This window comes from Rhamphochromis sp. 'chilingali', assembly GCF_963969265.1.
Source record: "Rhamphochromis sp. 'chilingali' genome assembly, chromosome: 9".
Classification (NCBI taxonomy): Eukaryota; Metazoa; Chordata; class Actinopteri; order Cichliformes; family Cichlidae; genus Rhamphochromis; species Rhamphochromis sp. 'chilingali'.
This window is the reverse complement of record NC_137936.1, coordinates 5,790,420-5,815,712: the sequence shown is the minus strand read 5'-3', so window position 1 is coordinate 5,815,712 and position 25,293 is coordinate 5,790,420. Positions and strand designations below refer to the sequence as shown.

At 42.1% G+C, this 25,293-nt stretch overlaps 1 protein-coding gene across 3 annotated transcripts in view; it reads right to left on the bottom strand.

Moving 5' to 3' along the window:
• The window catches only part of slc41a1 (solute carrier family 41 member 1), a 25,714-nt gene extending 421 nt beyond the window's left edge, over positions 1-25,293 (bottom strand). The window contains exons 1-10 of one of the 3 annotated variants that reach the window (XM_080891165.1): positions 24,996-25,293; positions 22,400-23,530; positions 15,979-16,086; positions 9,322-9,393; positions 5,890-6,034; positions 3,866-4,012; positions 2,789-2,936; positions 2,165-2,244; positions 1,699-1,833; positions 8-156 (exon numbers count right to left, since the gene is read on the bottom strand). In XM_080891165.1, the coding sequence (XP_080747291.1) occupies positions 8-156; positions 1,699-1,833; positions 2,165-2,244; positions 2,789-2,936; positions 3,866-4,012; positions 5,890-6,034; positions 9,322-9,393; positions 15,979-16,086; positions 22,400-22,885 (1,470 nt within the window). In that variant the 5' untranslated portion in view covers positions 22,886-23,530; positions 24,996-25,293. Of the gene's footprint in view, positions 1-7; positions 157-1,698; positions 1,834-2,164; positions 2,245-2,788; positions 2,937-3,865; positions 4,013-5,889; positions 6,035-9,321; positions 9,394-15,978; positions 16,087-22,399; positions 23,531-23,687; positions 23,989-24,515; positions 24,786-24,995 lie in introns of those variants that run through there. The other 2 variants (XM_080891166.1, XM_080891167.1) reach the window with 2 other exon arrangements.

Sequence of the window (25,293 nt, the reverse complement as noted above, 5' to 3'; positions counted from 1 at the left end):
TCTGTACCTGCAGTAGTGCAGCAAACAGGTAGAAGGTAATGAAGATGGGTGTGAGGGTGGTGTGTCCCCCCCTCAGGGAGTTGATGGTGTAGAGGAAGACGAGGTGCCCTGGGGCAACCAGCAGGAAAAGTACACGGGCTGAACGGGAGTTCACAGCTGGAATGGAGAGAGACGAACATGAGTTACATACGAGGCGATAGCATGATGGAAAACGCTGGACAACACTGGAAAAGACTCTGCTGTGAAGCAGGAACAGGACATGCCAACAAGGCTGTGTCATTAAGGTTATTTTTGTACTTGTTTTCTTTGAAATTCTTTAAAATAGTTTTGTTTTTCATAGTTGGTTTGTCTTTTAATGGTTCTTTGACACACTGTTGTGGTTGTTTTGTCTCTGTTGTTGTTTTCTGTCTCTGTTGTCAATTTGTGACTTCGTGGTTGTTTTCCCTTTGTTGAGGCTTTGCCGTTTTCTTTGTTTGTTAAATGTTTGTAGTTATTTTGTCTCGCTGTTCGTGCTTTCTCACTTTGTCTGTTGTTGCTTTGTGGGTTTTTTCGACCTTTCCTCTGTTTTGCCTCTTTGTTGTCATTATTTTGACTTTAAGTTACTTAAAATTTTTTGGTGGTCATTTTATGTCTGCAGTATTTTTAAACTCATTGTTGTTTAATTGCAGTCATGATGCACCTCATTATAATTATTTAATGGATTTCCTGATATCAAATAGTAACATCAAACTGGGCCCTGCACGAGCTGGCTTGAAGGATAAACTATGAAGAAGTCCAACACAGTTAGGATTTCTTTGTATTTGCTGGCTTGATAAAACCTCGAGCCCAAGTTGTAGATGACGGGTATCACAACAGTGGTAATCAGCTGTCTCTGTTAAGCCGGGTTTTCTGCTTCAAGCGCCGTGTGTGTCCATATGAAAACATGCATTTTACAGGTTTTACTCTTGTTTTGCACAAATATCCCCATGAGTGCCACCTACATGAGTAAGATCTAGTAAAATCTATGAAGTCATTGCTGCAGATAAATGTTAAACTGATGATTAACAATTGTTTTATGGCTGACTGCACTGTCTGTGCTGCTGGTTATTTCTGAGCGGATAGACCTGTGAAACTTTAAACTGGACCCATTTAAAGATTAAAGATTACTTTAGTGTGTGAGCAGATGAAAGTGAAATAACGTTATTGATTGATTGATTCCTGGTGTGTGTTTTCTATTTTAGTAGCTGCAATCTCAGCGGTGTAAATAAGACTTAACCGCACATTAGAATAAAATCTAAAATCATTTTATATATTTTCTCTATAACCAAATGAATACATGCACATTCCTGTGACAATGCAACACACGGTTTGCACTTCATTCAGTGATTTTTACTAAGGTAGGGCTTAACAACTTCTACACTTCCCCAACAAAGAATCAGTATTGCTTTTAAAATACGCTGCAAATAAAAGAATCAGTAAAATCGCAGCACCTCCACCTGACTTTAAACTAAACTCTGCGTATAGCCTGCTCCCGCCCAGGTTACATTGTCAGCATAATGTAAAAAAGAGTGGCTCTTATCACACAGAAAACACTTTAAGCTCAATATAGCCAGTAGTCTCACTTGTAATACACCCTCCGTATGGAAAAAACTGTTTGTATGAGATAAAGAGTGGGCGGGGACAGTGGAACATTTATTCCACTGCTGCCTGATAACTTACTGGAACCAAAGAAGGAAGTGCAGGGTGTGGGACACTTCCTGGGGGCTGGGTTGGGATCCCCCATGGGTATACCGTTCATGTGTAGATAGGTGGAGATTCGACTTGCCTGAACTGCTACCAGGTTACCTCCCACACCTGGCACATGAAAACATGACAAATCAACCTCAGTACTAACAAAAACATTTCTCCAGTCGAGTATTGTGGAGCTGGCCTTTAGCCGTGCAAGAGCACGGCGCCATGCCAGCTCCATCGGTTAGTATTACCGCAGTGCACATATGCTTCCTCTGGCAGGCATTAGTCAGTGTGTCACTGTTACATGACACAGATGGGTGAGCACAGCAACAGCTCTAAATACACAATTTAATTGGTTCCAACAGATTTCTCTGCATTTGTTGTTTTACTAGTTGGCATATTGAGGGTTGTTATTTCCACCTCTTTTGTACACTTTTGTTCTCTGACTGCTCACCATTGATGACTGGAGTGAAGACAGCCATGCCAGCAAAGTTTGGGTTGGTGACAGTTTTGTCGAGGATCAGACCACCGACACTGAAAGACACACACAAGCAAAAAAGTGAACAAAAAGTGAACATACTGCTATTTACCATACAAAAACATGGGTAAACTGAGAAGAGAGAACTACAATCAGACATTTAAAACACTTAAGGACCCATCTGTAATCTCGTATACATTATAATCCGTTATCCCGTGGAACACATTGGAGGAATCTTGAGGAAACCCTCGTTGTGATTTAGCACTGTATAAATAAAACTGACTGTAAATGTACTCAAAAACATATTTAAAGTTTTATTTATTAATTTTATATATTCTGATGGATTCAGCCCTGAGCCTGAAAAGAAAACCTAAGCACCCTAACTAGAGGCTTCCTCATGGCCAGCAGGGGGAGACTCCTGCGTGTGCAAAAAGATGCCTCATTGGGTTTTCTCCTGTTCTGAGGATCGGGGTCTAGGATGGTGTGGAGCCTAGGTTGTTGGTAGGCTCTGTGACATCATCAGTGAATACAGCAATAGTAACTGAGAAAAACAAAGGCAGCACTGTGAGTTAAAAATCCACATAAGCAAGCACATCCTACCTGCTGATGGCCATGGCGATGATGACTGGCTCCCAGCCGCAGTAAAGGACCTCTCTGGTGGATGGGATCTTCCTGGCTATCAGCACCCATAGTGGGCACATCGCCACAAAAACTGCACACACTAGAGGGTTGGCATAATCATTGTACTCTGAATGGGGGGAAAAAAAGATATTGATGCTTTAGCAGGAACATCTTTGTCATATTTTGACATAACAAATTTTTCATTTTTTCATTTTCTGAGAATTCTATAAAAAAACCACCTTGGACGTGACTGAAACGCAACATAAATCACACACTGGCAAATTTTGACTGTTTTCATTTGGATTGCCGTTAAATCATGGCCTTTCCTGCAGAAGGCAGTACTGCAGCTTGACTAACAAATGCAGGAGATTACAAAGCACCACAAACAGCACATTAAGTACACGGGCTGGTTACAACACCCAGACACCAGCCGTGTTTGTGAGTGTCTAAGCCAAAATATCCCAAATAAGCTCAACAAGCAGCAGTGAGTAAGACTATAAAGTCTGTAGATTCTCTGACAGACTAAAGAGCTACAGGATTACTCCACACTCTGCGTGTCAGTGTTTGTCACTGTCTGTGGTGTGCAAATGATGGAACAGCAGGGAGCTCGATGGAGCTGGGTGTGCTGCCGGTGAAGATGCTATCACAGCGCTAACAATACAGCCACACAGCTGTGGAGTTTCTTGCCCCGGAACACAGCGAGAGTAGGTGTGGGCGGCTTTCATCCTTATTTACCAAAAGCAGAGCAACATTTCATACATTCTACTCATGCCGCTCCCTTTTCTTTAATAACTTCAAAGGTAAAGAAGACTCTGGAAGCTGTTTGATGGATCTACCAACTATCAAAATAATGTTGAAATGATTCTGTCGGAATTTGGGAGTTACCTTCAGTTGCGAATCAGAGGCTCAGTTTAAGACATGCGAGAATTTGAGACGGCAAGTATCCACTATTCAAACCACCTAATTGAGCACATCCAGGTAAAATAATGGATCGCACACCTGTTTTCAAATGGAAAAAGCAAAAAGATCTGTGGGTATGCTCGTCATTTCCGTTACCTAGCTCTTTGTAGAGTCCTGTTGAGATGCCTGCCAGCAGGGACAGGGTGATCAGATCTCCTAGGCTAGCAGCGATTGGCGTGGCCACATTGTCAGGGTTGATGCCGACTTTTCTGGATGCAACAATCACGCCGATCATGATGAGACCTGTGAGATTTTAGATCAGAGGCATCACAACACAGAAGGCAACAATGCTATTAACTGTCCAACAGTACTCACTTAAAAAAACAAAAAGAGTTATTTTGATGCTTGATTGCTCAATTGGGATTCTTTTATTTCCCTTAAAGGAACTGACTTTGGCAAATACAAAGCCTGGTTACAAACAGCATGTGGGAGTAAGAGCCAGCACAATGTTTCCGCATATCTAAAATGTTTAAGGTTCTTTCCTACAGCAACCACAGACAGCTCATGTTGGTTTATAGCGAAAACAAAACAGCAACAAAAAATGGTTTTGTCTGAAAAACAGTTTCGAAAACAGCTTCACTCAAACGTAGTTGTTGAGCTGATGAAAGCCAGTAAAAACATGACGACTGCACCTATAAAGCAATCTGATGTTGTCAGCGTGGTTCCAGGAATGTGTGATCAGTCCACCACTGTGGTTCAGACTGAAAGTTCTCAACAACAACCGACATCCGCTGTCCCCAGAGTAAGAAACCTACCGAAACCTATCACCCAACTTTTCAGCTGGTGCTACTTTAAAGTTTGTGGGTTTTACTGAAATGCTCTTATATTTGCTAGATGGAGATTTGTGGTGCACACAGAATGAACCCTGGTGACCTATGAGGTTGGACATATTAAAGGTTTTTGTTCAGATATAACAAATATGGATACGACTTCCATGTACCTGGGTATAGATACCTCAGGATGAACTGTCATGTTTGTCACTTAAATGTTGATCTCACCAAAATTTTCAAATGTTTTCCATTTCACACTTTGTGTTTAGTACTAATCTGCATATAGCATGCTAACACACTGAGCCATGATAGCATGTTGGGACTATTATAGCAGCTACATCCAAATATTACACATTTAATCCTACATACTACAAAGGCCAGCAAAACATTGACCAGTTCAATCTATTAGAATTATCCAGATAACTAATACTTTAGTTTTATTTTAGTTTAAGGCATTTCATTGATTAGAGATAAGAGATTCTTATTTCTTCTGTGGATGCTTATTTACACACAATTTATTTGCAAAGCATGTTTTCATTGCACTTTACTAATGCATGTACCATATTATACACCTTAGCCAAAGGCAATATTTTTTGTGAACTTTTGGCACATCATATTAAAGAAAATAACATAAAAAAATACCATAAACTACTTCTAAAGGGGCTAACACTAAAGACATCTTATCTAACTGATAGCAAAATGAGGTTAACTTATTTATCAACTCCTTTTTGTGTAGATAACTATGGTATATGGACTGATTCTCATATAGTGCTTTTCTACTCTCCCGGAGTACTCAAAGCGCTGTATACAACATGCCACATTCACACCAGCATTGTCTTCTAAGTTTCTTAGTGCTTCCTAACTACCATTCATACTCCGATGAACACATCGGAGAGCAATTTGGGGTTAGCATCTTGCCCAAAGATACTTGGCATGCAGACTGGAGGAGCCACAGATCGAACCGCCAACCTTCTGATCAGTAGATGACAAGCTGAGCTACTGTATAGCCACCCTATAGAGTGGTTCACACGTTTGCCTATCAAATAAAGAGCTGAGGTTCAAGAAGGAGGCACATGTGCCTTACGGTGGTGCCACGAAGGGCATCAGGTACTAAAGAAATCTGTCAAATCAAACTCGTGGAGCTACCTGCTGTGGTGACCACTTGTGAACAAAGAGGCCGCTAAATGTAGCTTCTTCTTCTTCTAGTTGTAACTATCAAGAGCTTAAACAGCACTTGAGTGAAAAAGACTTGCTAATGATGGCAAATTAGCACTGAGAGTTACATAAAATCCCGACGTGACTGATGAGTAGCACTGTGAACACCCCCCACTTCCCAACTGGTGACCATACCTAGCAGCAGAGAAGCGATGAAGGCGGTGGCCACACTAGAGGCACACAACAGCACTGCATGGCCCAGCTTGAAGTGTCCCTCTGGGATCCAGCCAAAGATCACAGCAGCTATGGAGGCCAGGAACCCCACTACTGTGGCTTGGACCTGGGTGAAAACACACATATACAGATTTACCATAAGATAGTTCTTGTTGCTATGACTCACAGCTAACATGTAAACTCCTGATGAATGATATTATTATGGCCCATATAAGCATATTTCAGTCAGTCCATATACAATTTTTGACCTCATCTTCTTGATACATACAGTAACATTACAGGCTGCTTCTCAAAGTCAAGGAGGGATTCTTATCATCATCACCATCATCAAATACTGTTGAAGGGCTGGTCCATTATCTACCATCTTTCTAATTCAACCAAGGACTGCGTGGGAAGGAAGGTGTGTATTATTACTATTCTTACAGAACAATAAGTACAGTTATCAAAAAAAGAAAGTTTTCACAGACTACACAGGACTATGTAGTCTGTGAAAATCTAAGATCACTCTTCCATAGGAATTAAGAGAATAACTAGCAGCCAAATACTGCCAACAGAATGGACTTGATTAACTGACCATCAGCAAATGTGAAATGTACCTCCATATAAACAGAATCTCTGGCTGTTTGCTGGTTTGGGGCATTCACATGTATGTTAACACAAAGTTATAACCTTCCCAGGAGTGGACGTTCCTGCAAATTCATCCCAAGGTCAGACCGTGCAGGGCTCGAAGAAACAGCAAGAAGCTCTAGAAGGCCTCAGTTTGCATGTTAAATGTTACAGCTCGTGACGGTACAATTGAAAAAAGACTAAATAAGTATGGCTTGTCTGGGAAAGTTGCCAGGACAAAGCATCTTCTCTCTAAAAAGAAAATGGCAGCGTGGCTTAGAGTTGCAAACCTGCATCCAAACAAACCACACAACGCAATGTGCTTTGGACAGAGCAGACAAAAGCGGACATGTTTAGCAACAATACACATTGCTATATCTGGGAAATCTATCTGTCCGTCCACCAGATAAAACTTGGTCAAAAACCGGGTCTTGCAACAGGAAAATCATCCCAAGCAAGCCAACATATCTTCAAGAGAACGGCTGAAAAGAACCCAGTCAGAGCTCAACCTGACTGGATGCTGTGGTGGGACCTTAAGAGAAACGTGACAAAGACTGTAAGGAAGAATGGTTCGTGACAGACTGTTAAATTTACACAGAAAACAGTTACCTGAAGTTTTTGCTGCTAAAGGTGGTATCTTCACAATGCTAGTATTATTGTTAGCGTAGCATGCCTCCCTCTTGTCTAAATATGGTCACTTCTGGCTCCAAAAAAAAAAAAAAAGATAGTGACTGCCATAAAGGTAAAGTGGAGGCTTGAGTGTGGAGTTCACAAATCAATGAGTAATGTCACGGCGGCTATGGTGCACACTCGCTATCTGTTTCAGTGTGAGTTCTCAGAATCATATGAAGCAGTTTCCAGTGTAACCGCCTTCAGAGAGCACCACTGTGACCCAGTGTGAGTGCAAGATAACCCTAGATAGAAAGTTGTGACAGCATCGGCCAACACTGGCTTAGTGTTCCAGGAACAAGGACTCACCAGGTATTATATAACTATAAGCTCACATCACTGCAAACTACTAGGGTCGGGGTCTGTGTCAAGAGAGACCAAACAAAGACTTTAAGCAATAAAGAGATTTTCATGCCTTTGTTTGTGTACAATAAATAAAACACACTGCAAACTAATATAAAGAGCCGAGTACATGCAGCTTGGCTGCAGTGAGAGCAAGTAAATCAAGCACAAAATAGACCATACTCGACTGACATGTCTGTTCTGTCTCGATCCTTTTGAACGTGAGGTCAGCCCCTATCTCTTTTACAAATGTTACTGTGCTCTGTAGTGACTGCTCAGTGTGTTTACTGTGTGCAATAACTCGTGCAACAAGCTTTTCCAGACAGGCTGGTAACTGGCTTCCTGAAATGCGACATAAATGTGAAACACTGTACATTTGGGCTAACCCTCTCACGGCAGACGATGCAGATTGGCAACAAGTAAAAGCTAACAACCTGATTACCCCACATACATATTTTATGAGGTTTTTTTTACTCAGACGTACCACTGCAGGTATTCTTTTGTGCATTAGCAACAAAAACTTAATTTGAGCCTGAGAGGGTTAAAGGACAGACTGTATTATGGGGACCACAATTTACAAAACGATCATCTTGCTTTACACAGTAAGGCTTTAAATCAGTGATAGGGACCATAAACACATCAGAAAAGGGTTTACTGAGGTAGCAGAGCAAAGTACCTAGGAGCCTTTTTCCTCTGAACTCCCAAATAATTTGACTTTCAAACTTGACGGTGACAGTAATAAAATTTGGAATACTTGCTGAGAATGCAGATTTTGACTTGTTGATTAGGACGTTTTTGTTAATGGGAAATTTTTTTATTCACAAATGCAGATACTTTAAAGCTAAACCATGTATAAACAGATGGCTGAATGACTTTAAACTCTGGGCTAAATCGCTGAAACTTGTGAATAACAAGAAAGCTCATAAACTTGTTGTTTTATTTAACGAGTTTAATCTATGTTAAAAAAGAAACCTCCCTATTTTATAATCATGACTGCCCTTTTTTGTTCATGTTATTTTTTGCCTTTGGTTCAAATTCTTCAATGACTGTTCTTTCTTTTTGTGCTAACTCTTTTGGCTTTGTGTTTATTGGTTTTTGTTTGTTTGTTTTTTTCTTACTATAATGCTCAACCGAGGATATTACATATTCAGATTAATGATGGTGCCTTGTATGTTATACTGTTGTTTGTAAATAAAGTTCTTAAAAATAAATAAATAATAATAATAAAAAAATAAATAAATTTTTTTTTGACCTTCAAGCAGAGAAATCTACCCCCTGGTGGCCATCAGAAACACTGCAAGCTTAACCTGTTAACATCTACCAGTCACCTGTGACCTGTTCTCATCTAGATGCTTATATAGATTTTTTTTTCCTGCATGGCATTAGTCAGTGGTAATCCTACAACTTAGTTTAGGTGCATGCAAAAGGGTTGATTTTAAAAGTTACAGCTAGTTTTGGTGCTTGTTTAGCATGTAGCTAAAATGCAAGCTAATCCTAGTCCTACCGCGAAGTGGTTCAGCAGGGACCTGATGAATGTTAAGCTGTTAAGGCAGTGCACTGACCTAATTTTAAACCCATCTTTTATATTCTGTTTCAAAATATTTTGATTTCAGTTTGAGATTTTTTAAAACTTTGCTGCTGCTTTGAGTATTACGACATGATTCCACTAGTACTATAATGCATTTCAGTGGTCTCGTTATGAGACTGGTCTGTTTAATGGATGTAAACATGGTTGAAGATGCTCCGTGACAGCAGTCTTCATTGTGTTTCCTGTACCTGGATGAGGGCCAAGTTCCCCATGATCATCTTCCACATGTCCTTGGCTGTGTCCATGTGCCCAATATTAGCCTGAAAAACACATAAGAACGAAAACGTTATCATGACCATGTGTAAGTAACTGTGTGTGTTTGTGGGTGCGTGGGGGGATACAGAGTGTTCACAGTCTGTTGCCTCTTGGTCCCATCAGAACAATAGGGCGTCAGTTCTCTGGACAAAGACACTCTGATCTGATCCCCCACCCTGCGGCCGACTCCACTTATCTCATCTCTGCTCTTTCACATACACACCCTTAAAAACACACACACACGCACACACTGATGGTCTTGTGTATCAAGTGGCTACAGTGGGCTACTGTGAACCCAGATCAATGATCCTAATGCCCATCCACAGTGAGAGGACACAAACAGACAATCTCCTCTTCCTCTTTGTCCTCGCTCGTTTGCATATGCAGAAGGAAGGGAGACAGCTGGATACATGAAAATCGCCCGTGAGGATATCACTTCATCCTTGGTTCTTCATTGAAAAGTGTATGAACTGCATGATCCCACTGCATGACTCAAGACAGCTTCCAGAGCTTTAAATATTTTGTGTTACCTAATCTGTGAATTTAGTGTAATGCCACGTGAGATACGGCTTTCACCTTTAATTTTGTCTCTAACGTTTATCCTCTGCTAGAGTGTTTGTTAATCACTCGTTAAAGTGATTTTCCCTGAACTTGTACTAACGTTTCTACATGAATATAGTTAAATGATTGGTGAAGATCCACAGCCGAACCCATAGAGATGCTTTCACCAGTAGGCGTGTGTGTGGTTGGTATTGTGGTGGTTTGATTCAGACAACATAGCTTCACAAAGCGCCTGTGTATGCTCTTCTAACTGACTGATTAACTTTTAGGGTTGTTAGTAGGGGTGGGGGAAAAAAATCGATACTGTGTAGTATCGTGATATTTTGTTTGCTAATAATGTATCGATACAGGGACAGCAGAAATCGATATTTTGTTACAAAAGTTTTTGTGGACTGGAACTCTGACTTCAGAGCATGTTGATCCTTTTTCTGAGCAAGAATCCTGACATTCCTTCACTGTCCAAATGTGTTTAACTTTTTTTTTGGCAGCAATAAACATGACAGTTTACTTATTTTAATTTAAGACATGTTTTATTTTAATTAAGTTTAAAACTTTTTTATTTAATGTAAAATTATATTTTGTTTTATTTTACTTTCAAATTCTTCAGTTGCTGAAGGGGCTGCATAGTTTTCATAAATTGCATAGTTCAGAATAGCTATAATTGTACCAGATGGTTGCATTCAGTTAAGTTGGACTAGACTGTAATACAAACCGTTCAGTTTGTCAACAATAAAACTGAAATGAGAGAAAGACTGAGTGTGAGACTTTGATATTAGATAAAATGAATATTGATAAAGTTTACCTTTATGTACAGAATTTGAATATAGCAAAATATTTTAAAAAATTGCAATAATATCGTATCGTGGGATGTATGGTGATTCCCACCTCTAGTTGTTAGAGTTGTCAGGTATTTCCTTTATAAGTGCAATCTGTTCTACTTTCTTTGTGTCCCGAGTGCGAACTTGTGAGAACAAATCAGAGCTCGGAGATTTAAATAGACGCTAGCTGTAATAAATCTAAAAAAAGAACATTTTCGAAGAGCTACTCAAAATGTTTTTTAACAGAAAATAGCATTGTCCAGTGGCTGGTGGTGTTATTCTGGTGTTGCAGACAACAAAGCACTGTTTTATCAAAAGCATTTGCGCGATTGGTGTCTGTCTTTGGCTAATGATCCACAAAACACCTCACAACTTTTGGTTGAGATCAGGCAACTAAAAGTTCCAAACACCGGAACAACTCTCGTGTTTGTGGCTGCTAGATTATTTGACCTAACAAAACACAGACTGGAATTCACCCGCTCTGCCTATCAAAGGCAAACCCACATACCAAAGTATTTAAATGAAAAAACAAAACAAAACAGCATTGAGAAACAGCAGGATGGTCTCTATGCCTCAGTGCGTACGTGTGAAGCATTACTCATCCTCTTACATTTCACGTAGTCTAGCAGCATCCAGTTAATCTGGCACTAAAACAACTAGTCTTACACGACAATCAAGTGTGCAGCAATGTACGTCAATATAACTCGTGCATCTGCCAGATACAAAGCATTAGAGTCACGCCACGCCCATCAGTAAGTATGTGCGTGCACGCCTGCTGCTACGACAGCCGTGCTGTCACTCAGAGTGGGAAGATTGCCACGAATGCTGATAAGAAGGTTTAAGGGAAACGGATAATACTGAGCCAAACAGCTGTGCAACTCCACATATGACTTTCTTTAAAACCTTGGAGCGTAATATAAGAGCCTCAGTTTCAAAGAATATATCTTGATGCAATAAAAAGGCTTTTGAATTTCCTAACCACATTTCCCTTTAGAACAACATGTAAACTGACAGAGTACACAGACGACACACAGAAATTCTCAGAAACATAGCCTGGCGTTATGTGATGATGTGTGATAATGATGCCAAATCCTTAGCTCTGTGTGTGTGTGTGTGTGTGTGTGTGTGTGTGTGTGTGTGTGTGTGTGTGTGTGTGTGTAGGAGGCTGGATTAATGGCGTTGGGATCATCAGAGAGATGTTGTTAAAGTGATTCATAGATGACATAACATGGATATCCTAAAATTCAAAAGCAGCACCATGTTTTTCAGCTGCTGGCATTCACTCTTATTTAATAAATACAGAGCAAGTCTGCAGTTTCCAGCTCTGAATCCTGAACATACATGAGTTGAGTATACAGGGAAACAGCGACTGTTGTTGCCATTGTAATCTCTGATAACACTTTGCTATTTTTCCCAACTTTCTTTGCAATGCAGGTGGTGCTGGCAATCCATCAACAATCATACATAATCAATTAGGCCCAATTATATTCAACAGAACTGAGAAAACAGCTGCTTATTTCCTCATTCCTTAAACGCCTCAGTAAATAGGTTAAAAAAGTCCAAGGGGAAAAAAATCAAAAAGGAACCACAGTCATGTGAACTGAAAACTCCGACAGCCAGCCAGTACTGGGGATTACATGATTTTTTTCAGTTATAAGCGCATTAGGAAACTTACAGTGGTCTTAATCTGCTCATAATTAGCGGCGGCGTGGAAAGAAACGTGGTCCTGCTGAGGCCAGCCAGCAGAGAGCTAACAGTAATGTCTCAGGACAAGCACCAGGGTCGGGCCTACTTTGTGAAGATGGTTGTGAGAAAAGTGAAAACTTTGCAGACTAAAGAAAGAATTGATGCAAAAGTCTGTTTTATTTATTTCCATATTTCCACGTAGATGCATGTAACGTTATTATGACTAATGCATTTTGTGTTTTCATTCCTTTGAATACAGCCAATCGAACTACACAACGTTGGTTCAATCAGTGCTGAAGCTCTGACAAATCATTACTACTTCCACTTCCCAATCTGACAGTTATTAACCATTATACACTGGGCTCTGAATTAAAACAGAAATAAAATAGAAAGTAAAGCAAATCATTACAAAAATCTGTTGAAGTTTGAACCTTAAATCAGCATCAACGGTGTTTCCTCAAATATTCAACTTTTCCCGTTTGTTTTCCTCTATCGTTGGGCTCTTACTGAGAAAATATGGAAATTATAAATATATAAAACCTCTGCAAAGTGCAGTTTTAAGTAGTGCACCTGAAAATCATATTCAACATTCAATTCTGCATCTGAAACCTTTGCTGTAGCCACCAATTCACATGTTAAACCAACTGGTGTATTTAGGAGGTGATGACATAAACAAGATTTAAAGATTTACCTTTAGCTTGGAGCAGAATGAGTTGGTACACTGGAGCAATTTTCCAGAACAAATTTGCAAACATATGACTTTTTTTGCAGCACGGATGAGGAGTCACTGGTTTCACACAGGCTAGTGGAAAGAATGTGAGGATTGGTGCAATTAAGAGCACTACTGGACTAATTAAAAAAATGTAAGTTTTGTTGCTAACCCCTGGTTACCTGTGCTGTCAGGTCATCGACCCTGCTAGCTATGTACAATGTGAAATGGTATTGTTAGCTCACAGATAGCAAAGCCGTAAGAATTGCCTCTAGTATCAAACTGCAGTCATAGAATCACTGCACCTTCACAAACAAAAGCATGTGACTGTATACATTTGGCTATGAATGGCTAGATGGGTAACTAGCTGAAATTAGAGCTACTAAGAACTTTGGTATCTGTGAAACACTATAAGCAGCTAATAGTTAACCAAATGTTATATGACAATATGTTATTAAGGTTTCATGTTATGTGACTCCTAACAATGTGACGTTAACTGTCGAGCAAATAAAGTAGCAGTCACACAGGCCTAGAGAGCAGCCCATCACCCTCCAGCAACTGCTGGTTACAAGGAGCAAATAAGTGTTCTGCAACCAGTTGGAAAGTGGTTGCAGAACAATCAGTGTGTATTCCTGACCGGTTGGTGAAAACTTCTTACAGTTGCTATCGATTTCCGTGGTACTGACTAGAGATGGACCGATCCGATATTACGTATCGGTATCGGTCCGATACTGACGTAAATTACTGGATCGGATATCGGAGAAAAATAAAAAAATGTAATCCGATCCATTAAATATCAAAAAAGCACCTCACAAAACTTGCGACATGGCGTAACTCGGCTCATAACCGTAGCACATCCAGCAGTACGGGTCACGTGATAGAGCGGCTGTGTGTATTTGTAGCCTCGCTAGCAATCCGGCATTTCATCTCCGAGGAATTTATCCCAGAGAGAAGTAAAGCAAGTGTGTAAATTCATCTCTGAATGTTTGTAAAGCATTCCAGCGTTAAGCTTAACAACCGATATATGGAGCAACTGCCTCTTCTCTCTCCCTCCCTCTCCTGCTGCTACTTCAATCGAAACTGATCAATGATCAGCTGATCGGCTTTTCTGTCGCGAGTCCGTCTCTCTTGTTTGTTTATCGCTCACTTCGCGCCAGAAAGAGGAAACCAGCGGCTGAACAACAGCAGCACGTTTAAGCTTGATAAGCTGTTGTTAGAATTTATTTACATTCTACACCAGGATCCTTTTCTACGTAGCTGACGGCTGGTAACTGTGCAGGGGCGGATCAAGCAAGTTTAGCCAGGGGGGCCGATAGGGCCCGGAGAGAACCCACGCAAACACGGGGAGAACATGCAAACTCCACACAGAAAGACCTCGGCCTGATGGTGGAATTGAACTCAGGACCTTCTTGCTGTGAGGCAACAGTGCTAACCACCGTGCTGCCCTATATAGTAACTATATAGTAACTATTAAGTCCAATATACCCTAGTAAGCTATAGTATATATAGTAACTATTAAGTCCAATATACCCTAGTAAGCTATAGTACTTTTTCCTTTGGGAAGATACGATCTGTGCAGTCTGCAATTCTGTTGAAGAAAGATGTTGAATCTATTTAATTATTCTTGAAAAATAACTGATTTCTGTGTATTTGTTTTTCACACTGCATCAAATTATAGTTGATTATGTCAATTAAGCATCATGAGGTGGAGGGTGGGTGGTTCCCTATTTTGTTTTATTTATTTATTGTTTTGCTGGGAGTTTTAGAACCCTATTAGTTAGGTTGCTTAATATTTCTGCTAAGTACTCTTTAAAATACCAGAATAGGGAGGATGGAGTAGGTTTAAGTTTATTAGATTGATCAGTTTTGCTGAACTATGAAATATTTTGGGTGCAGTGTATTTTTTACATACAGGTATAACAGAATGGCTTTAGTGTTTTTTTTTTTAACTTGAGTATGAACTTATACAAAAAGCAGCAAGATATTAAAAAAAACTGTTTTATTGATTTAAAAAAAACACTATATCGGATTCATATCGGTATCGGCAGATATCCAAATTTATGATATCGGTATCGGTCATAAAAAAGTGGTATCGTGCCATCTCTAGTACTGACTCTGTGAAAATTGCGACACAAACAGGAAATGAAGACCATTTGCCTTCAGCTTAATTTCACCTAGCGAAAGGCAGCAACCTCCAGCAATAACTCCTCAGACAATTGGAAATACTCATTTTTCCCTCACAACTGGTGGTTTTATGAAGTCCAATATGACAGAAAGTTCATGTCGCATTATGCAAGAAAGCTCTTAAATTATCTCCCAGCTCCAACAGTGATGTGACACTGGGTTGAGCTATACCAGCATATTCTGAGAATTCAATCAATTTTAGCTACTAGATCAAAGGAAAACACTTTTAGTTCAAATTACTTGATATTTGGAGTTCACGTCTTCAGGCAGAGGTAAAAAAAAACTTCCATTCACCTTTAAACAACCTGCTAACCCAGGTGAACAAGCTAGATGGGGTCAGTGGAAATATTTAGTGAGGAATGTGAGGAATCAGTTTGTCTGAAACCTATGTCACATAGGCAATATAACCTCTGAACCTACGCACAATCAGCTTTGAGGGGTCTGACAGTGACCATAGGTCTGGCAATAGATTGAAAAACTATTAAAGAAAATTCAATGCAACTTAAAGTAAACAAATCCAAAATTTATACCTCAGTTACTCATCACTGCTAGGACAGCCTTTCAATATAAGATAAAAGGCTGTCCTAGCCTGTGTAACCTGTAACAGGCTAGTAGTCTGACAAGTTTCTTACCGCTGTAGAAAGTCTGGAGGCCAGCGTCATCTCCAAGTTGCCTTTAAGCCCCAGCAGTGCAGGAACTAGGATGAACACCTCAGACACATCGGTGAACACCGTCCAGTGCTGCAATGACATAGCAAAACATTATTATCAGCACCACAACATTAACAGAGCGCACACTCTGCCATACTGAAACTGGTTCACAGCCACACAGAATGCTGTCACCCGCATAGATAGAGGTTAGCTGCAGTTCGGAGCAGACTGTCTCTGGGTCTGTGCAACCTTTAATATTGATTTAGAGGTGAAACCACTCCTGCATTAAAGAGCAGAAAATCTGCCTCTATAGACCTTTCACACTATGTATCATGCCAGCTCCCTCTTAACAAGAACAAGGGCAGTAAAACCTAAAGCTGAAATGATTGATCACTCTCCTACTTTAGCTTGCATTCTGTTTTCCTTCTCTATCACCTTTACCCACCATCTCCTGTAGTGTAAACACAGGGACTGTCTCATGTCTCTGTGTAATCATAATACTATACACATTTATATTTATATCGAAATCTGTACTGTACAAGATATTCCAGAATAAAAGCAGACTGCAATCTCGGTATTCTTTCACCCCAACCGGTTGCAGCAGATGGCCCCGCCCCTCCCTCAGCCTGGTTCTGCCGGAGGTTTCTTCCTGTTAAAAGGGAGTTTTTCCTTCCCACTGTCACCAAAGTGCTTACTCATAGGGGGTCATATAATTGTTGGGTTTTTCTCTGCATCTATTATTGTACGATCTACTGTGCAATATAAAGCACCTTGAGGCGACTGTTGTTGTGATTTGGCGCTATATAAATAAAACCGAATTGAACTGAATAGTTTTTGATGGGCGGAACCAGATCTTGTTCTCCACACGGCCGTTTCCCCATCCAGTGCCACACAAATGGAAACACGGCACAGCTAAACAGCATCAGTAAGATAGATGGGACTGAATATTTAGAAGCCAAGTGAACTAGATGATTAGCAACTCTTAAAGACAAAGCATTATGTTAATTTCCAGTTCAATGTCTGAAACAAGTCGTTTTAGCTCCCTCACACCTAAGCCAACTCTCTTCTCATTGGTTAAAGATACCCAATCTCATTGATATCATCAAGCAAATGCTAAACCTGAACTCTGTTATGGCTTATAGGATTACTTGTACATATGGTACTCTGATTATCTGAAACTTTGCCCATGTTTAATATGAGCATCCACCACTGTAATCTATTATATAGTATGCATACGATAGAAAATAAGGAAAAGCAAAATATTTCTCAGTGCTCTGCCCTCCTCATGGGGACCCTCTGTGACACATAACACAGCATGAGTGTACAAAACATCCGACTGAATTAATAGAGTAAAGCCAAAGCCCAATGCATCATGTACCATAGAAAAAATAGTTTGATATTACTCTTGCCTACTTTAGTGCTTCAGCATCTGATCATTCATTGCCAGGGGTGCGCTTGCTTGCTCAGCTCTTACCGCAGCATAAAAAAAAAGCTACATTTTGCTGTACACACTACTCCGAGAAAGTCAGCCAGCAGCTCATCTATCTAAATCAGCTTTGAAGGTAGTGGCCTAGCTGGACAGAGCCACAAATAAGGGAACAAGTAAGGGAACAAGACTGCTCAGCTGTGTATCCAGTAGATGGTCTGAAATTACATTTACAGCTAGTATTATTAGGCCTGACCTTCGATAACCTGGTCCCTGGCTGCTGGCCAGTCCTCGAGAGGTGGGTTCCCTGTAACTCCCTCTGTGAACTTCTCCCTCCATTAGACTTCATGCAGCGATAGCAGATTTGCGGTCTACTGTGGCCAGAAACAAAGCTATTGCTGAAGCTAAGGCCATCGATTTATCTCCAGTCAAAGTGCTTATCATAGGTGCCGGTCCCACTGGCCCCCAGCACTTACAGTCCAGTCTAACCCGAGCGGAATCAATATTCACTGAGGCTGGCACCGAGCAGAAAAGAAAGAGGGGAAAACAGATGCTGAAGCTACAAGACAACACTGCTGGCCTGCATTTCTCACACAGAGGTCTAATGTGTGTGCTTGCTAGGTTGCTCCCACCAGATGTACAGCACTGATAAGGAGTGTCGGCTACACTCGTGTTGTCTTTAGAGGTGGTGGTTGAACTCTTTCTGCCTATCCCTTTAGCTGTCGTTAAGCCAAGCAGAGCTCGTTTCCAACAACCAGCCTCTCAGCTTGGCTCACTGCCCTCTGCCAACCCGACAGCCTTGTGAGCACTTCTCTCTTCTTTCATAGCTGTATGTTTTCAAGCTTTCCTTCTGTCTCACTGGCCTATCTTCCTCTTTGCCTCCCCTGTGGTGATATATGTTGTTGTCTCCATGGAACGCTGGCTCGGAGCCAAACAAACCCTCCCTCCTCGCTTCTAAGAACTCGACTGGAGAACTGCAGTACCTCTGTGTACAGACCTATAGGAGCTCTGGTATGCAAGCCCCGCAAGGGTCAGGATGCCCAGTTGAGAAACGTGACCTTTTATTTTATTTGTGATAATTGCACTTGCTGTGTTGAGCGGGACGCCGAACCCCGATGGCATGCAATGTCAACGCAACTCCAGCAGCGTCACAGACACTACAGCAGGTGGTGTCTGTTTCATTTTTCTGTTGCTGCAGCATGGATGGTACAGTCAGGGTCTAGTTTATCTGTATAAACTAATATCTGCATTTAGATAAGAAGAATATGTAGGGCAAGCTACCAGAGGAATCTGTAGTCTATATGTAGTTTTACCGAGCAGGTTTTGGCTGCATGAATGGAAAGAGTCCAAGTGGGGAGCTAAAGAAAGTCAAAACTCCATCTCAAAACCATCAGCTATCATCACATGGTAATTTACCTCTTTTTAGATTTCTATGAATTTATAAGGAAAATCAAACACTGTCCCTACAGTTCAAGTCGGCAACCTAGATAATGCGTTCGCAGGCCTGAGCCTGGTTCTGCTGGAGGTTTCTTCCTGTTATGAAGGGAGTTTGCTGCTCATACAGGCTTGTATGATTGCTGGGGTTTTCTATCTACTATTGTGGAGGCTTTGCCTTATGATACAAAGTGACTTGAGGCTGGTAATGTTGGGATATGGTGCCATATCAATAAAACTGAACTGAACTGAATTGTTTGGGACCAGATAAGAAGGGCTGGGGTGGAAAGCCTGAACTCTGTGATGAGGGGGCAGCCTAGGATCAAAGGTTCCTCAGGATCTTTCACACTGTGAAAGATTAATCAGAGCATGGGGCAACACAAAGGCACTCTAACCCACTAATCCTGTCCATCCCTATCACTCACATCCTAACCAAGCAGCTATCTGAGATATGGTCACGTTTTAAGAGCTGCGAGGTGATAACATTGTTAATGACCGTCACGTCATCAACGTTACAAGCAGAAGTCACCAAAATAAAACAACTACTCATAACAAGCAGTCAGTCACTGCAATAGGGAGGGCAGAAGTTTAGAAACTTATCCTTACATGGGGTTATTAAATTGTGATTTTTAAGATTTTGGTGATTTTGTTCAGACAAATTCTGGAAAACATGGAAAAATAGCATACTGTGGTGTGAATTTAAGTAGTGTCTGATTAAGCTATGGAAACCAAAGTCTGGGTATGAAGCTAGAAGCTGAAGAGACAATGCAGTTTGAGGGAATTAAGCCCACGTTCTGGTTTGAAAGTGACTCCTGAGTGAAAACCAAGCACGTGGATGTGGTTGGACCAAAATGGTATCTGGTGGGTAGTGAAGGCTTGGCCACAGTTAAACCTTTGTGTGGACTATGATTTCCTGTTTACCGGTTGCTGTATTTTTAGACCGTGTGTCTTTGAGGCTGAAGCTGTGTTCTATTCTTTTTCCTCTTTTTTGGTGTTTCAGTCTACAGACACCGCACACCAGGCCAGACGGCTAACTCTGAGGCAGACAAACACACGCGGATGATTATCATAACATACAACACTGGACACGCATATTTGCTTTTGTCTTTTTTCAGCTTTTTGTTTGTAGATTGATTGCACAAATGATGAAATCTTATGTGACTGTGAGTAAGTGTGCGTGTGTTTCAAAATAACAAAAATCACCCATTTGGCCTTGGACTCCGACATCCCCAAGAAAACTAGCACTGCGTGACCTTTCCAAACCACACGTAACCTTCAGTCCAACTGAGCAGGTCAGTCCTGGGTTCCCGGCCCTGCCAATGAGAGACTGACAGTTTTAGGTCATTTGCCTGCCAAGTCACTAAGCACAACTATGCAGACGTCTCACTCCTCTATACCAGTTGGACAATCCTTTCTGGGCCAACCTTGTGAGGGAAAAAGGCCAGAAAACTCTGTGCGTGTGTGGTAGATGGTCAAAGTGACCAGGATTTAAGAGGTCAAAGAGCCAATATAGAAAGTGACACAGAAAGTCGAGTACACAAGTGTCCAAACCACAGCTTTTAAACTCAGGCCAGGCAGACACATTAACTAAAGGTTCAGGCATCCCAGAAGAAAAGCTTGCTACTGGCTATAGTGCTTTCTTTGTCTCATAACCAACATATCATCTTTGGAACTGGAGATTACTGAGTCCTGACCTTTTTATTCTAACCTCCAGGAGAAATAAGGGGTAAACAAATGAACCAAAAGAACAAACAAATAATTCTGTCTAATTTGAGAACAATCCAAGAAACACAAGAACAGCAAGACCCAAATGACTTTGAATTTTATCCATAGAGAGAAACTTCTGAACTCAGGAGAGCTAGTTAAGTTCTCCTGGATCACTTTATCTCATCTGATAATCAAATAAAGATCTGTGCTTTACTTGTCTGCATAAATTAGCTCCTTATTTAGCGAGACAAATAAAGATCAGTGCAGCAAGAAAACAGACCTGCCTCGTGTTTTAGCATCAAGTTAAAACTTGTTCTATTCACGTTTTGGCAATCAGGAGACAAAAAAAAAAAAAAAAATAGAGTTTTCCAACACGAGAAACTACATCTACCTTTTCATCAGCTTCATATACATTAGGTATTGGGGCTCGACCTAACCCTAAGCACGTGACCTCAGAAAGTTATGCTCACTTATAGCCGAGGATCAACTGCAGTCCCAACGGGAGAGAGAGAGAGAGTAAGATCGAGTTAGACAACTACCTTCCTGCAAGGACAGGGGGGATTAGCTGAGTTAGCGTTTCATGGTGTCACGGGGGGAATTAGGCAGCCAGACGACCTGCTGGATGCTCAGCCGACCTCAATGGAACTGCAGTAAGAAGCCTCGCATCTTACTGCAGCCATTTCTTTCAGCTATTTACTCTCAGGTACAAGAGTGCTAGACCAGCAGGGAGGGATACGGCCCTCTACCTTCTGTGTGAGCTTGTTTCCAGTCACACCTCTGAAAGAATGGTGCACTGAGTGTTTTGGAAATTAAAGAGAACGCAGCAGCATGGTGCCTAAGTTGAGGCAGCATGAAAACTTTTTTGACCTCAAACCTCTGCATTCCTGGTTTAGCGAGGATACCTAACCACATGGCAATAGAGGCCTTGGCGCTGAATTGTATTTTGTTTTTACTCCGACTCTAGCTCAGCTGTAGTACGCTGCCATTTCAGGTGCTCAAAGAAAGTAAACTTATTCCCCCGCCTCCCCCCTCCTGTCTGTTCTGAGTTTCTGGGGTCCACCATGTTGGCATCAGCGTATGTGCACACAGTTTGCCCAGACCTGGCGGACTGACATGGCCGGCTTTATCTGCATTCCAAGCGGACTTCAAATAAATATATAACATTTCTACAGAGCACACTTGGATCCTCTCAGAGCAAAGGCAGTGACTCATCAGGAAATCAAGTCCTATTCTCCTTTAAAGGCCAAGTGGATCATATAGCTCCCTGGCTATGCACTGCTATGCAAATACCGTCTATTGTTTCTTGTACTTTATGTGAGATTTTGAAAAGAGGTGTGTGTGTGATGACTCGTTAGAAGACACACCAGTGTGTACCAGTATGCGCCAGCCACAGGGACAGTCAGCCCAGCCGCTGAGGAGAAAATGTTATGTAAATACCCCCATGGTGTCTGATAACTGCCCCATACACACATCCCCAAAGACAGGCAACCAGATAGGCCACCAGCACGATGACTGACACACGCCAAGGCAAACCGGCCTCGGTGCACTAGATCATTCAAATGTTTCACGAGCCTATCCCGTAAGTGTGACTACACATGGCCTGCTTGGTGCAGTGGATCTGCTTAGAAAAACAGCTGTGAAATGAAATGTAAATGCCTGCGAGGAAAAGTTGGGGTTGTGCATTGACACCAGACTTTTTGCAAGTTCCAACAGCCGAACCCCTGTCAATGCAAAAAACAAAACAAAAACTTTTTAAAGAGTAGACAACACAGGATTAACCAGCCTGAGTTCTTTATTCTGAGTTGCCAATTACATTGTGTAAGAAATCTCACTCACCTGGACGATGTCTAGCACCATCCCTGCTGCCACCGTCCCGAACCCGGCCAGCAAGAAGGGGAAGACCACCTGCAGTCCGATGGAAAAGGAGGTCTCCTTGAGGGGTGCTGTTGGTTCGGGGCTCTGATCGGTGCTGGTGTCATCACTCTCGTTGCTCTGGCTTGCATTCTCCAGGAGCGCATCCTCCTCTCGCTGACCTTTGGCATTGGCCCGACAGTCCATGGCCACCACAATCTCCGACCTCTCGTCGTTCTCCCCAGTCTCATTCACTCGCTCGGGGAAAGATGTGACCTCGGTGAGCTCAAACTCATCCCCGGTCACCGGGCTCACTTCTTCGGGGCCCTTTGTCAGGATCACCGGGTGGACGGTGCAGTTGGAGTTGAGGAAGGCCGAAGTGAGGGGGCCTCCCTCCTTCTTCATCTCAATGGCCCCAGAAGACATGTCGATGTCGGGGAGCTTTTCTTGTTCTTTCGACCAAAGTACCATGCGGAAGCCTTTGAAGACAGTGGGCTTGATAAGAAAAGGTCAGCGTGCCTCAGCCTAACGGTTTTATGGGAAAGTCAGAACTGACCACCGGATCTGGTTTTGAACCTGATCAGTCCAACTGATTTATCCCATTAAAGAGGCCGACAAGGTGTGGAGGTCGGTCATAAAGACTGGGAGAAAAACACTCTGCCAGAAAAAACCTGCAGCGAGGCACATGCAGCCGTGCGTCTGCAAAGCCTGTGTTCCTGTCGGTGCTTCGGGAGCAGAACCAGTATGTTCTCCATTCACTGCAAGGTGCTCAGGTTAGGCCGGCAAAAAACAGAAGACATACTGGTTCAACATAGAAAAGGATAGAAAACAACAGGGAGGGGACTCACCACAGAAATCCCCTGCAGTCAGCTGCAAACAGTCCTTTGCAGTTCAGTACAAGCTGGAAAAATATGTAAATCAGAGACCTGCAGTGGCACCGGTCATGCTGTCAGTCTGCTGTCCATGTGAGACTGGTCGCTGCACAGGGCTCCAAACGTCTCACTTTACACCACGTGGCCGCTGGACAGTTTTCAAATGTGATATTTAAAGGTCTCAGTATGAGGATTGAATTACCAACAGTGGAAAAGTATCTCTCCAACCAGAGTGGACAGTCACCTGGGGAAAGAATGAATATCATTAATTATTCAGTCTTAAATAAAATCATTTTCCAGCAGTACCCCACATCTATTTCCAAAAATCTCTAAGTAGCAGGGCAGCTTTTACTGCCCTGATCAAAATATTCATAAATCAAAAATTCCAAAAAGTTACAAACCAACATTCAGATCTAACTGGTGAGAGGACAGAGACACTGTGCGGTGGTGTTTAGGCTTGGATGTTGCAGCTCGTCATATTCAGATGTTAAAATAAATAAAGAGGACAGAAAATCACTGTTAGGCACTAACTTCACCGTGGGTACCACAAATGCCCCGTCAGCCCTACTAATAGATTAGTATAGCCCCAAACAATTGTTTGCTCTCCCCTCCATTACAGCAGTGCTGAGCAGATCCCAACAGTGAGTTTAAAAACAGTTTCATCCAGCGCCAAATTTCCTCCCGGTGGCTAAAAATATTCCACCATTAACAGAGGCGCTGCGCACATCCTCTGCAAGCACAGCTTCCAACCACAGCAGCGCAACAACGACCACTGTCACGATTTTCAAAGTAAAAAACACCCCTCACTTTACCCGTGAGCCCAGAGTGCCGTCAGCTTAAACCCCCCAACTCTTAAACTCACTGCAGCAGACAGGAGTGTAGCAAACAGTAACACAACAGAGGTCCCCTTCACACATCAGAAACAACCTCACTGCAGTCAAGTACCGAGCGTGGACACACATGGTTAGTCATTCACACCGACATGAACTACTTGTATCAACAGAAGTAAGCAGCAGGTAAAGCAAAGCATTCAGTGCTGCTTTAATTAAAACAGTAATGTCAGCTACTGACATAAACTGCTGTATTATTCAACTCAGTGTGGTGATGAAGCCTGTTGAAAAAATACCATCACCAATCTATGACGCGATCCTTGGTGAGATCAGGTCACGGTCCACCCGTTTTTACTTCACATAATAAAGCAGCTTTTACTCTGAAGGCCTGTCTTTTACCTTCCAGTGTTGCTGCTGCTGACTTGAAGCAGCTTTCCTCTGACTGCAAGTTGCGACATCCGCACGGACTTTCCCGGCTCAAACAATCCTCTGCTTAGTAGTCAGGACCAACACCACCCGAACCCAACATGGCAAAGGCGTAAATTAGTGCTCCCCTGGTCAGGGCTGAATAGACGAGCCCTGCTATTCTGTTCTGCTTCTCATTTAAACGAGGGCAGAGGGCTCTCTGTTCCATCGCCGGGCTGGAGCCCATGTCACTGCCACTGTAACCACGAGTGTTAAACTCGTGAAAAATTGTGTCCCCCCCCACCCCCCTAAAAAAGAGAAAAAAAGTAATCATTCTTCACCATCACCATAGCTGAGGTACAAGTTGCGGCTTTGCAGTTTGAGTCTCGAATGACACATCCCGGTAGAAATGTGCACATTAAAATAAGTAATGTAAAAATAAATACATACATAAAAAAGCTCACGGGTGCTTACCTCTGAGTGCCAGTGGTCCTCGGTGTGAGGACAGACCGGAGAGATGATCTGTATGAGTACAGGGACTCCGTGTGCCCGGCTGAATTTATCCTCCACCTCTTGTTAACGCGCTCAGGCTTGTGAGGCGTGGAAGCCGGTACGCACGCCTTATGTGCGGTACCGGCTCTGCACAGCTGATTTAATGGTTAATGTTAGTTAATGGTTAAGCCCTGCCCTCTGTGCGGCTCCAGTCTGCCTGTTACATTGTAAACATGCAGTGCCGCCCGGCTGCCTGGATGCGCATCTATAATACACCCGC